Source organism: Poecilia reticulata, linkage group LG7, assembly GCF_000633615.1.
Source record: "Poecilia reticulata strain Guanapo linkage group LG7, Guppy_female_1.0+MT, whole genome shotgun sequence".
Lineage (NCBI taxonomy): Eukaryota > Metazoa > Chordata > Actinopteri > Cyprinodontiformes > Poeciliidae > Poecilia > Poecilia reticulata.
In genome coordinates, this window is record NC_024337.1 from 1427794 (window position 1) to 1441239 (window position 13446).

Here is a 13446-nt window from a genome sequence, read left to right on the forward strand (position 1 = left end):
TATTATTTTTTTTTTTTTCTAACATGGGACATGAAAGCAGAGGCTCATGTCTGTTCAATACAAAAACAACATTTGCTGCCTAACACACAGCTTGGTTTCACTTTTCAGGTTGTTTGAATTGCCACATGAAAAAAATTATACATCATCACTTGTATTAATTCAGTTTTTACCAAAAACAATGTCTCAATTGCCAGTAGTGTTTCTTTTTCTTCTTTGTGATTCTTCATGCTTTTTTACGTTTTCTGTATTTCAGATCATATGAAGAAGATGAGCACCTGCTTATGGGTAATATGCTTCTCAAAGATAAACTGGAATGAGCCAAGATTCGTATTAAAAGGTTAAAACTGGAAATCATACATTGGTCACAAAATCCTGATCAATGATTCTCTAATTCAGTTTTATTCTGGTTTTTGTCACCACAATTAAATTCTAATAACACCAAAAATATGTCTTTAATCATGTGAGTTCTGTTAGGAATACCAACATGAGAATTCTTTGCTAGTTTATCAGGTGAAAAAATAAAAAAAAAACCATGGCGGTAAAACACCATAGAGCACATTGACACCACCCAGAAGAGTCAGTCTACCTGAGGAGAAGAAGCTGACGCAGGGATTGGGCCAGTGCTGGCTCATCTTGCTGGGCAGAACACCTGGAACGCTCCAGAAGTGAAGGTATGTTGAAATCCTGCTGGCCTGGATGGCCACCAGGTTCCCACCCACTCCTAACAACCAGGCACAGCGGACAGTCACTTAGTGAGACAGGTCAGGGTTTTTAGTATAGCACATTTCAACAACAAGGCAGTTCAAAATGCTTCATATTAAAAAATAATACAATTAACATACAAAAACATTACAGTGATAGAATAAAGAGAAGTAATTTATTTTCTAGTTAATAGTTAATAATAAGAACAAAGGTGTAGTGTTACATAATATTACTAATTGTAATATTATGACTTTATTCTCATATAATTCCAACTTTATTTTTGTACCACTCTTTATTGACGTAAAGTTATAAACATTTTCATAATTTTATTACTTAATTTTTACATTTTGTTCGTATGAATGCGATATGCTGTAATCATTTTTACTGAAGGATGTTTGATGCGACAAAGAGTCGCCCTGTCACCTCAGGTTGTTTCTGACAAATCACAGATCAGACACTGGCCACAAAATCTCTGATTGGTGCGTTTGTGCATAATCCATGTCAGCGTAATTTCTGCTGAATACACAATTTTTTTTTAAAACTTCAGAGAATTTAAAAAAGGCAACTCTTAACATCACAATTTATCCAAAAACTGACCCCAGACACATCCTAAAATAACAGTTTGAATCCTGCTCTGTGGAGCGTTACCGTATAGAGACAGGTTCCTCAGCCTGCAGCCGTAAACGCTGCTGCACTTCTGCAAAAATCATTACGTGTCAAACTCTGGCATCTGCATAAAACTGTCTGAGCTGCATTAAAGAAGACATTTTCACTTGTTGTTTTATTGTGCCACAGATGGCCAGCAGTTTTAGTCTTTCAATCTGACTTTATTTGGTCTGAGATTATTTATTAAGCTCGTCACTGCCTTATTTTTAATAGTCATATTCATTTTGCTGTTGACAAGGGTCTCTGAGCTTAACACATTTATGTCAGACACATTTTCAAGGATCTCAAATATAAAACTTTTAACAATGACAGATGGGTTTTTAGGAAAATGGAAAAAAAAGAAAAAATCTGCCTGGTTTTATAAGCAGATCAGAGGAAATTTGAACCAGATTGGCAAACTTGGAAATGAGCAGAGAGGAAGAATAGAGAACCAGAGTGGAAACTAAATGAGAGCGAGTGACAGGCTGAGTGGCTGGTTATTAAAGGCCCTGTCAGCTGTGTGGGACTCTGGCTGTGCACCATCAGTGGTTCACACTGACTTCTCTCCTATACTCAGAGGATCTCTGCATGCATCGCCTCACAGCCAAACTGCTCCATTACAGGCCTCTTTTTTTCCCCCTTAACTTGCCTTCACTTGTGCTTTAGCACATTTTTTCCAACTTGAAACTCCAGAGCCTTACATAAGGGTTTTTCCACACATTTTGTCACTTTTTTTCCAAACTTCAATGTATTTTATTTACAATTTTGTGTGATGACAATGCAACAAATGACATACTGTCATCCCAAAGCAATGACGATATGAAATGAAAAACATTTTCAAAAATGTACATTCAGCTCTACAGAGTTAGCTTAGTGCCAAAATGTTACAAAAACATAAACCATAAGCTGTGTTTCCATAAGAGAATATATTGTGTTTCTATGTTGTGGATAAAGTCACAGATTCTGAGCAACAGAATCTGTGGTAGAGAACAGCTGCAGGACAGGAATCACAAAACGTGCACTTATATAAAACGTTCTCTTGACTCTAGAATTGATATTCATCTGAGCAGGGTAGATTTTTATCAGTAATAAAAATCTAGCCTGATTTTTATTAGGGTAGATTTTTATGAATATTTTTAATAGGAGACTTCTTTAATCTTGTTAGTAATCAGAAATCATTTTTGGAAGAATCCAGAGTGTCTCCAGCTCTCTCCCAATGTTTCCCTCTGAGACAGGTCCCATGTGAGTTTACTGACAGGATGACTGAACATGAATTTCTCTACTGAATCCGGTTATGGATATTCAAAACAGTTTCAATTTGCTGAAAAATGCAAACAAAACAATATTTGAATTATAAGCATGGAAGGTTGCTAGAAAKATCCAGAAACTCAGGGCTCAAAATTAACTGAGCACTAATTTGTATTTTCTTTCCTCCTCACGATTATGCAATTTTATGCCTAGTGCATAAAATTCCCAAGATATGTTGAACTTGTGATTGTAATAAGAGAGAATATGAACAAGTTAAAGGGATGTAGATACTTTTACAGACACAGTAACTATTCCTCTTAAAACTCCAGCAGCATTGGAGGATTGTCACTAAAATAAAACAGCATCAAACTTGCAAATACCATTAAAATGGAATAAAAATAACATTTGAGTTTGAATAGTCCTGAGCAAAAATCATAACCACCAGATCAGAGCTGAAAGGAGCCACAGCCTGGAGCTGCTGTACCCTGCAATGCTGCTCCAACTCAAGCATTTCCTCTTTTTTGCCCCAGCCTGATTTAAATTGCAATCGTGGGATGAACTGAAACCATATGTTGTCTGAGAGGCAAAAGAGAAGTCTAAAGTCATCCATGATGCTCCAGGAAACATTTGGCTCCAATATGAAAGCATGTTGAAGTCAGTGATGCTGAACCATGTAGAGCTGCTGGGATGTAAACAGAAGGAGGCTTTAAAAGCACTGGAGCATTTTGAGAAGCTCTGAACTGCAGAACATGGGGATGGATTGATCATGGTGCTCCATGACATGCTTGGGATTCCTGAGCTGACTTCTGAAAGTCTGGTGCCTGGTGTACAAAGTGATCTCTTCTCGCATATGAAACAATTCCACTCTCTGTGGTAAGATCCTGCCAAAAGCCAAAAGTCATGTCGTCACCTTCTTAAAATAAGAACATTTTTGCCAACAGTGATTCTGGAAAAAAAACAAACAAAAAAAACACTTGGCCTGGTAAAAAGAACAGTTCCACATTCTTACACCTAACATAGTAAAAATTAGAATTCTTAAAATGAATAAGCTTATTGTAAACACCCCAATTTCGAAAAAACGTATGTTTTTTGATAAAATGTTTTCGAATTAGGGAGAGGTGTTTTTTTGGCCGTAACGAAATTACTGTATTTCACAAAACTGTAATAGAAAACTGTAAAGTCAGCAGGAAATGGTAGATGAATGATGACGTGAAATGCTTCGTAATGAATTTTCACCTGAATAAACTTATTCATGTGTAATTTTAGTGGAGTTTCTTGTTTAATGGAAACACCTCAAAATCGTGATATTGTGTTTTTCTTTTTCAAAATTAGCAGAATATCCTCAAAAGTTTCCTCATATTTGTGATGAGAATATGTCTCACTTGGCCTCACTGGGAAACGCGTGCATAAAGCTTCTGAGTTTCTTTTTTATTGTTTCTAGCTAAATATTACATTCATTTTTCCAAAAATGTTTGATGCATTTTACAATGACGTTAAGTATTATACTCAGAACATCAAAGACTCTGACAAAAAATTGGCATGAAAATAATTGAAATATGTTCTGCTTTGAACCCTTAGGTCCTAGCTTTCTCTTTTTGTTGAATATTATATATTATTTTTCATGAGGCATACAAAGGCTTCATTCAATGTTGTTATACAGTAAACGATATAAAATATAAAGTTTTGGAGAAACTTCAGTGCTTTAGCATTAGCTTCCACTAAATAACATATTGGTATAGCACTTTGGCATTAGCAGAGCTAATGTTCATGATTAGTGCTTTAGAGTTAGTGTAGCTAACGTTTTAGTTAGCGGTGCCCCCCACTAAATTACTGTTTCTCTCATTGCATTTTAAAACAACAGTCATTTTAAATGCATCAGTCCTGTCAGTTCAGAAATAAAATAGGCTTTTTGGTAACCTATTGCTTTACCAAAAAGCAATAGGTTGCTTTTTGGTAAAGCAATTTACCAAAAAGTGAGGAAAACAGAGGAGTGGTATCACAGGAAAAGAACCTTACCGTTAATAACAGGTGTAAAGACAGCCATCCCCTCAAAGTTGGGGTCACTCACTGTCTTGTCCAGGATAAGGCCCCCAAAACTGAATAATTAGAGAATCACAGAGAAATCAGATACATGTCCATTTACTGTGTAACTGGCACTTAATTTGTTATTTTTTTATTTTTACTTAATCTTTATATGCAGTGTCTCTCTGTAAAATTTTATTTCTCAGGAATTCTTATCAATTTTCATTTTTTCTACATTGGGCAAAAGGAACTAAAACTTATTGATCTGACATTAATTAATTAATTAACTAGGTAATTAGGTACATATTAGGTACATATTTTCCTTAAGCATTGTAGAACATCTGAGTACAGGTTTCTGTTACATTTATCTCAACTTAACGTGGCCTTAATGCTAACACAGCATTGGAAAAACTTTTTCCACAAATAAAAATAAGGTTTCATGAAAACTGAAACATGAAAAATGTTGGTTTACTAAAAAAATTACTCAGTTGAGTTAAGATCGCTCTATTTACGATTCTTTTTAAAAGGTATTTATTCTAGTTTTCTTTCCGTTTTTGATTTTTTTCTTTTTTGCCTCATGGCGCCCCCTGCTGTCCATTACCGTGGACATAAAGCCTTATCACCCAAATCAAAAACAGCTCCAGTTCCCATAGTGACTCTACTTTGAGTCATTTTTGCTCATTTTAAATATCAAACTGAACTATCACTCATTTGACCTACTGTATTTTGACAAATAGTATGTTGTGTTGTCGAAAATGAGGTAAAATGATACTGAGTGTCACTGCAACAAAAATGAGGGAAAATGTATCATCGTACAGTATGATGTTAAAAATGAGACCTCATATGGGTCATTTTACCTCTTTTGAGCCCATTTTTGTCATAATAGTTGATTTTTTACAGGTCTTTGCTTTTTTTGCCTCTTATTTTCAATCTATTTCAGAAACATTTTCAGAACGCTGTCTTCTTTCTTCAGGTTACTTACAGCAGGTTTCACCTACAGCAGCTAAAGTATTTACAATAACTACTGACTGAGATTTACAAGAAAGCCTGACTCTGACGTGAGGCAGAGGTTAACACCTTCTGCTCGGTGCTGCAGCTTCAGCTTTACATGTCTGAAATAAATCAGTTGTAGATGTCGTCAGTACCTGCTAATGGACATGGCTACTATAACAGGCTGCCAGCCAGAGCGGAGAACCTCTTTGATCTGCGGACTCTGTCGGGCCAACACCACCCACAGCGGGATCAGAGCCAGGAAGAGCAGGCACACGGAGGGGGACAGGTACCACAGGTCTGAGGGTCCAAAGACAAAAAAAATAAAAATGGAGCTCATTTATCTGCGCTAGCATCGTTATCAGTATATGGGTCAGTGCAGTTCTAACATGTCAATTATACTTTTTTCTACCACTTAACTTTCCAAAAATTAGGTACAGCAACATTACCCATAAATATGTAAGCTATATTGTGTTCATAATATAATAGAAAATAAATGTTTTTATTAGTATTATGTAATAACAGTTGAATTAAACTGACTTTGCATAATAAACCTGTTCAACACGCAGGTTTAACTTGAACTGAATCGTTATTTCAGATCAACTTTTGATGCTCTACTTCACTGACACACAGCTCAGTGCAGTCATGTTTCTGTCTGAAATGAAATCTGGTTGTTGCTGCCAACTGGTGGTCTGATTCAGAATAGTTCAGAGGAAGCTCTGAGTCTCTGACCTTTGTACTGGTAGAGCATGCTGCTGACCCCGGCCAGCAGGGACAGTGTGATCAGATCCCCCAGGCTGGCGGCGATGGGCGTGGCCACGTTGTCCGGGTTGATTCCCACCTTCCTGGAGCCGACGATCACTCCAATCATCACCAGGCCTGCATGGGAGGCAGACACACGCAAAGCAGAGGCAAAAGTCAAACTTTTAAATAAGGTTTACATAAAGCAGAAAAAGTGGTTTTTTAATTGGGAAAACCTTTTATCAGGTTGGTGAAAACCTGTCAGTTGATCAAAGTAACGCTGCCTGATTTCATTGATCTTTGCAGTCGTAGTTATAAATATTCCTGTCAAAACAGAAAAACTAATGATTTGAATGTATTTATTGCAACTGTCAAGGAGTGAATAAAATCAAGAGATTTATATCTATGCCAGTATATGAATCCTAAACCTGGTTAGCAAAGCAACGTCGTAATGACATGTCTTAAAATAAAACCTGTGGTACAGCTTTACACCGCCATAACTATTTTATTTATAGCGATGTTGCATGTTATTGTTTAAATCTGGACATTTCATGCATGCATACAACGCTGGCACAGACAGAACACCAGCTGTAGAAAAATTCAACAAAAAGAAACCTGGAGATGTAAGGATTATTCATTTAAGGAGGGAAATGATATCAAGAGAGATTTGAGGGGGAAATGATGGTCTGTGTTCAGATTATTAATAATCCCAAAATAATGATCCAGTTTTATGTTTTCAGTCCTGAAAACATAAAACTGTAATGGACTGAATGTTCTGTTCTTTGTGTAGGAAATGTTTGGGTGTTTTTTGGTGTTGAATTCTGAAACATATTGAGGTGTTGTTGTCAGTCGCCACGGCAATGGATCTGCATGTAGCGTAACCAACACTTAAAAACAGAACAATATGATTGGTTTGGAGTTATTTTTCAAAGTTTTTTTTTTTGTCTACGTCACGTTTCCCTTTTCTGTGTCGAACTACACTAAAAGAATGGTAGCTTCGTTTCCAGGTTTCATTTAGTTAATAGAATTATTCCACCGCAGCATCGCGAATACGCCTGGGGAGTCAAAGTATCATGTTTTTGCCCTCCAGCATTATGTGCGTGTGCAAAATTTCTGGATGTAAACAACATGCAAAGTGTCTATGGACCAAAACAGTTCTAAAATAAAAGACATGCTGAGTAAAGCTGATGTGTAAAAGGTTATCAGGAGTGTGACCGACACAGGGGGGTTACTTTAGGATAGTTACAAAGGGTTAAAAATGCACAGGGTGAATATGATAATCATGGCAGCTCCAGTGTTTAGCATTGAGATGACCTCAGAACAGAAAGCAGCCAAACAAACACACCCTAGACTAGACAGATCTTTGGCTTAGATGATCCCCACATACCCAAAGACAGAGCAGCTACGAAGGCAGTGGTGATGCTGCTGGCACACAGGACGGCCGCCTGGTCCAGCTCTACTCCTCCTCTGGAGATCGCACCCAAGCAGACGGCTGCCACTGCTGCCAGGAAGCCCACCACCGTGGCCTGGACCTGCACAATTCATCAAATCCCGTCTTTATCTTCCGATCAAAGCATTGAAACATGCAGCGCCGCCTATGCAGAGGATGTTACCTGAATGAGAGCCAAGTTGCTGCACACCATGGTCCACTGTTTGTCTGGATCATCCATTTGGCCTGTGTTGGCCTGCAACAGACAGGAAACACTCACATCAATTTCAATGTCACGGAAATTACTGTTTTTGAACCATATGCTATGTTTGTATGAATTGTGATTTAGGTAACTGAAAATAAATAAAGAAATAAAATTGACTTTATCTCAGAATTTTTCTCAGAATTCTGACTTCTTGGATTTTGAGATTAAAGTCAGATTACAAAGAAACATGTCAGAATTCTAAGATAAAAGTCCAAATTCTGAGTTTAAGGACAGAATTGTGATCTCATCATACTGTCATAACTTCAAGCCCGGTTAAATCTCACCATGAGGGTGTATCAGGAGGAAGGTGAAGCTGAATGACTAGAGTTAGAAGAAAAGCGGTTTGTTCTTACGGCGGTGGAGAGCCGAGCAGCCAGGGTCATCTCCAAGTTTCCTTTGAGGCCGACGAGAGCCGGAACCAGGATGAAAACCTCCGTTATCACCTTGAACACCTCCCAGTGCTGGAACACACATTCACATGGGAAACTGGATTTCAAACTGTTACAGAGCAACATAATGTACACAGAAAAATAAAATCATAAAATCAGCAAACATCTTTATGTCAAAGTCATCTGGACCTGCTGCTAGAAGATATTCTGAGCTAACCCAGTGGCCTACTTTCTGGGTTGATGAGTATTATAATGCCGAGAGTCAGGCTGATGTTGTCTGAGTGTTGGCAGGTCCAAGATCTTTAAATAATTCAGATATGAGCAGAAGAAGAAATGATGGTCAGGGAAATTCTGCAAATGGATGAAAACTATGAAGGCAGAGAAAGACCGACACAGAAACAGGCTTGAATAGAAAATGCAATATAGGCATAAATGAATTAGTTTGTCCTGAAACCTGTAAACATGGTCTATTTTTGTAGAAATGATAACAATGTGTGCAGCTGTTGGAATGCGTTTCTAAGATGGTTAAATAGGAAAAAAAAGTCAAGGAAAAGTGAAACTGAGATTAAACAGCTGAGAAACTCAGATAATTTCAAAAATCTTTTATGACTCCCAAAGGGAAGCTAAATGTTGTCGTTCCTCATAATATCTGGGTATCATCAAAGAGTCGTGGATGGTGATAATGTAGGCAGGAAGAATCACCAGTAGCAATCAGTCTGTTAACGAATCTGAAGAGACTTAGACTTCTGACTGGTCCTTGTCCCTTTATGATCATATATTTCCCCTATAAATTGTAGGCCTGGCAGGGCGCCAGACTTAATTTGACTAGCCCCCCCCCCCACCCAGACTAAGTGTCATTTGTTTATGTATTCTAAATAGGTTTTCTTATACGCCAGTAGCAGTGACAGTAAAGTCAGGTTAAACTAGGTTTAGCACTGATGCACAATGAACTCACGTGCCACCTTTGACTATGTCCTTTCAGAGCTGTACCGGCATTTGTGTAATCATTCTACAAACACTGTCTTTTCAGAGAATATAATTTGCTCAACTTGCACATGCTCAGTGCGGACCTCTAAAAGCCTGGCTATAAAGGCTGAGTATCCTGACTTACAGTAGTGTTTATAGAGGTTTGTGTTGGGTGTGCAGTGAGACTGATGAGCATTTATGTTCTCCCTGCATATTCTGCACTGCGCTTGGCTCTGTGTCTGCGCTTGCTAATTGGTAAAGTGTATGTAAATTAACTACAGGACCAGCCAATCATAGACAGGTCTTTTTTATCCAATCAGATTATATCCTTCAAATACTGTATTAATTTGGATAAATAACAACCAAGCACAACTAGCAAATCCATACAGTGCACCAAGCAGCAGACATTACTAAACTAAACAATAAAACTTCATACAATAAATGTGTGAATTTTGTACATATTCAAGAACATTTGTACACATGAATATTTAGACAAGCATAAAAATTTGTTTATTCATCATTGTCCATTTAAGATATTTCTGTTATTTTACTTTTAAATGTAACCATCATTCCATAGCTTGTTTTAAGATCCACTGGTTGATTACTAACTTACTTAGAATAGTTTTTTAAGACTCAGTAGTTGGTGCTGAAGTATTAACAATAATGTCTTCCAATAACACATAATCACCTAGTCATATTTTCACATTTCCTGTTAACTTGTAACAGTTTTTAACACCAAAACATGGACCGTCCTATCATTTACAAGTGTTTTAGAAGGGGTCTCATGTATTCACAAATTCAGTTGTTCATGGGCATCTGTAACCCCAAACCAAACTCTTCCAAATACCGGGTGTACCGGCACCATAATAAAGTTAGTTTTGAAACATTTTGACTGTACGCTGTACATCAATTTATCATCCCCCAAAAAGGAAGAATACATATCTAAAGTTTATTTCATACTTGCATAAGGTCCATTAGGATCCCAGCAGAGACCATTCCGAGTCCCGATATCAGGTACGGCACCATAACCTGCGCTGCGATGAGCCAGGAGCTCTCTGGCAGGAAACCATGTTCAGATCGTGTCAGCTTCCATGTCACGCCACGGAGCTTCTTGTCCTGGTAGCGAAGCTCCAACTCAAGACGAGTCACCACCATGTCGATGGGGGTCTGGAGGTCACTTTGAGGTAAGATATCCCATATTGAGAGAAACTTCAAGCAAAACACGAGTAGTGTTCCCTTCCTGTATGTCCAAAATAATCTTCGATTGGGTCAGTAGTCCAAAGAAGTCAACAGAGATGAAATTAAACAACGTTCTTGTTCATAGGACAAGGCCAATTTGTTTTAGGCATTCATTAGTGATGTTGCCAAACAACTTGACTAGTAGAAAAATGATTGTTCTGTGTCAAGAACTTTCAAGATTTTAATAACCACTTTAATTTGCCTTTAACTCTGATGAGAGAAATTGATCAGTAGTCCATCTTGTCAGGCAAAATCAAAGTTAGAGGCTTTAAATCTAAATTTAGGGCATGAAGTGAGGCATTCTTGGCCATGTAGTGAGTCAGCAGTGATGACGTACCTATCTGTCAGCCTTACTGGGGAACACATTCATTAACACCATTTCTGATTTATAGGTCACGACGTTCAACGAGCACCAGCACTAAACATCAATGTCTAAATCCTTGATTAAAAGGTAAATTTACTCCAACGTGTCAGATAGAGAGCCTGAAGATGATCCATCAGCTGTCGACGAGGTCTGATTGACCTCCTGTTGCTCCCAGATCACTTTGATTAACTTCACAGAGGGAGTTTGTTAAGTTGAGATGTAAATCCTCCTGATCCGGTCTGAAACACATTTGACCTCCATCTTTAAGGCAAAACTGTATCCCGCCACTGATGTCAGTTGCTCTGTGGAAGAAGACGATTCATATTCCCAGAAGGTCTTAAGAGTCAGAATCAGTCTGTTGTCTGATTTGGCCAGGCTCAAAATGAGGCTCAAAACGAGGGCCGAAATGAGAAACCAGAGTTCTGTGAAGCCGGTGAAAGATCCGGTGAGAGAATGGAGAAGCCGGTTTCTGGCAGACACAAGTGCCTGTTTCCTCCTGTCGGCATCAGTGTATCCTGCTCAGTGGTGACGTAGCGCAAAAGAGGCAGGGCTGTCTGGACGGTGCAAACTCTGGAGGGAAATGACTGGCTTCCCTTTCGCTCTCCTCCTCTCTGCGTGTCTGCCTCCCGTCCTCCTCCTCGCCATGTGACACCTCCCCCTCCCCACATCGGACAGTCATCCTCGCATTGCTCCCTCTCTCATCCACCTTGCTCTGATCTTGCTCTCCCCGTATCGTGACTCATTCTTTCTAGTCATCTATTTGTTTCCGTCGCTACCTCATATCTACCTGCTTGTGCACATCACGGAATGCACATCTTCTCAGTCCGTGTGACGCCACAAGACCGAGGAGACACACTCACTGTACAGCAAAACACTGATCTCATTTTAGCAGCTCAGCAGAACTAAAACTGATTTGAGAAGCACTTTTCAGGTCAGAACAGCGCTGGCTGACATACTGTACAGTAACAATATGTTCATAATAGTACTTATAGCACCTTACAGAGTTCAATATTATTTTATCCATTTTCTTTTTTCTATTTTTAGTCACTACTTCTTCCACAGAACAATTTGTATTACATTAATAGGGAACTCTAGAAGTTAATGTTGAGGATTGATAATTATCACAATCACAGTAGAAAGTCTGTAAGTTATAATTTTCAAGATCTTTCATGTCCACCTGATTGCTGGGGGTCCTGGTGCGATACCAGCAGGCAAGGGCGTAGGAACAAGTTTATCATTGGGGGGGACACATATCGGAAACTTGAAAGATCCGTAAATAGCTTGAGCAAAAATGTCAAACAATRGTGTCATCAACGTGTTACTCTAATCTGASCCCTTGTAACGAGTAATCTAACGTGTTACTATTTACAATCCAATAATCAGATTAAAATTACGTATCCAAGTTACGTATTTGTGATTATTTTTAGAAAAGACATATTGTTGCTTTCTTCTTTTTTCTTGGGGAGATACGTTTCATATGTAATACCAGCAACACAAACGTAAACGATGGAGGGAAAAGAGATGCACATTTTCTAGATGATGGATGAATTTTTCATTGAGTGATCAAATTWCTCTTTCAAAGTAACTATGCCATCCATGGCAACAAACTAACTACACTATATATCATATGTGTGTAGACTTGTCACAACAAATTTTGATTTTTGATAAACAATATTGTTGCTTTTAGTCCATTTTTAGTAATGTTAAGTAATTTAGTAATGGCAAAATTATAATGCAAGAACACAATCTGAAAGATCAGTAAACATTAAATCATAATGAACATTTAAGACTGCAACTGGAAGGCATTTCAAATATCAAAAATAAATAAACAAAAACGACAAATAAAATGAATTTTGAAGTCTTTCTTTGTAAATAAAATTTTCCTTCAAAAAAGGTTTAGCTGAGACCAAAGCACCAACCAGAAAGCGTTTATCATACAGTTTTTTGTAGAAAGAAAGATGAATAAAAAGAGAAGTGATAAATCATGCCAATGGAAATTATTGAATTTGTTKTAATTTATCATGAGCACGGAGCTCGGTTCATTGTGCGCGTTGAAGCGGACACGCAGCGGCACGAGCTGACGCCGCCGCATGCGCAGCGTGTCGCAGCGCCTCGTGCATCTCTGGATCTTTGCAACTCGGTGCGGATCACGCGCGCCGCTCTCCCAGGCGGCTCCAATGTAAAYCTTAACTATAAACGCCATACCGCTGTCTTGGCTCAAAAACGCGAACTGTTACAAYCGMGACTATAACTCAGCCTTCCGGAGAGTCAAAAAGTGGTATTTCAAGAGAGTAGAAGAAATCCTATGTTTTTTGAACAACAACATGTTTTGTTGCTAAGAGATGAGTGTGTTTACTGGTAACCAAGTGCCACGAAGTGAACTTCAGATTTTCACTTTTGCGAAATTTGCCAACGGTAAATGTCTTGTATCTAATCAGGTAAGCGT

The 13446-nt window shown here is 38.3% G+C and overlaps 1 protein-coding gene across 6 annotated transcripts in view; it reads right to left on the reverse strand.

Annotated features, from left to right (window-relative positions):
• The window catches only part of LOC103466869 (solute carrier family 41 member 3), a 41045-nt gene that overhangs the window by 3363 nt on the left and 24236 nt on the right, over window positions 1-13446 (reverse strand). For 4 of the 6 annotated variants that reach the window (XM_008412754.1, XM_017305921.1, XM_008412756.2 and 1 more), the window contains exons 3-9: window positions 8396-8503; window positions 7962-8033; window positions 7736-7880; window positions 6340-6486; window positions 5763-5907; window positions 4612-4691; window positions 587-721 (exon numbers count right to left, since the gene is read on the reverse strand). In XM_008412754.1, the coding sequence (XP_008410976.1) occupies window positions 587-721; window positions 4612-4691; window positions 5763-5907; window positions 6340-6486; window positions 7736-7880; window positions 7962-8033; window positions 8396-8503 (832 nt within the window). Of the gene's footprint in view, window positions 1-586; window positions 722-977; window positions 3477-4611; window positions 4692-5762; window positions 5908-6339; window positions 6487-7735; window positions 7881-7961; window positions 8034-8395; window positions 8504-10357; window positions 11641-13446 lie in introns of those variants that run through there. The other 2 variants (XM_008412758.2, XM_008412757.2) reach the window with 2 other exon arrangements.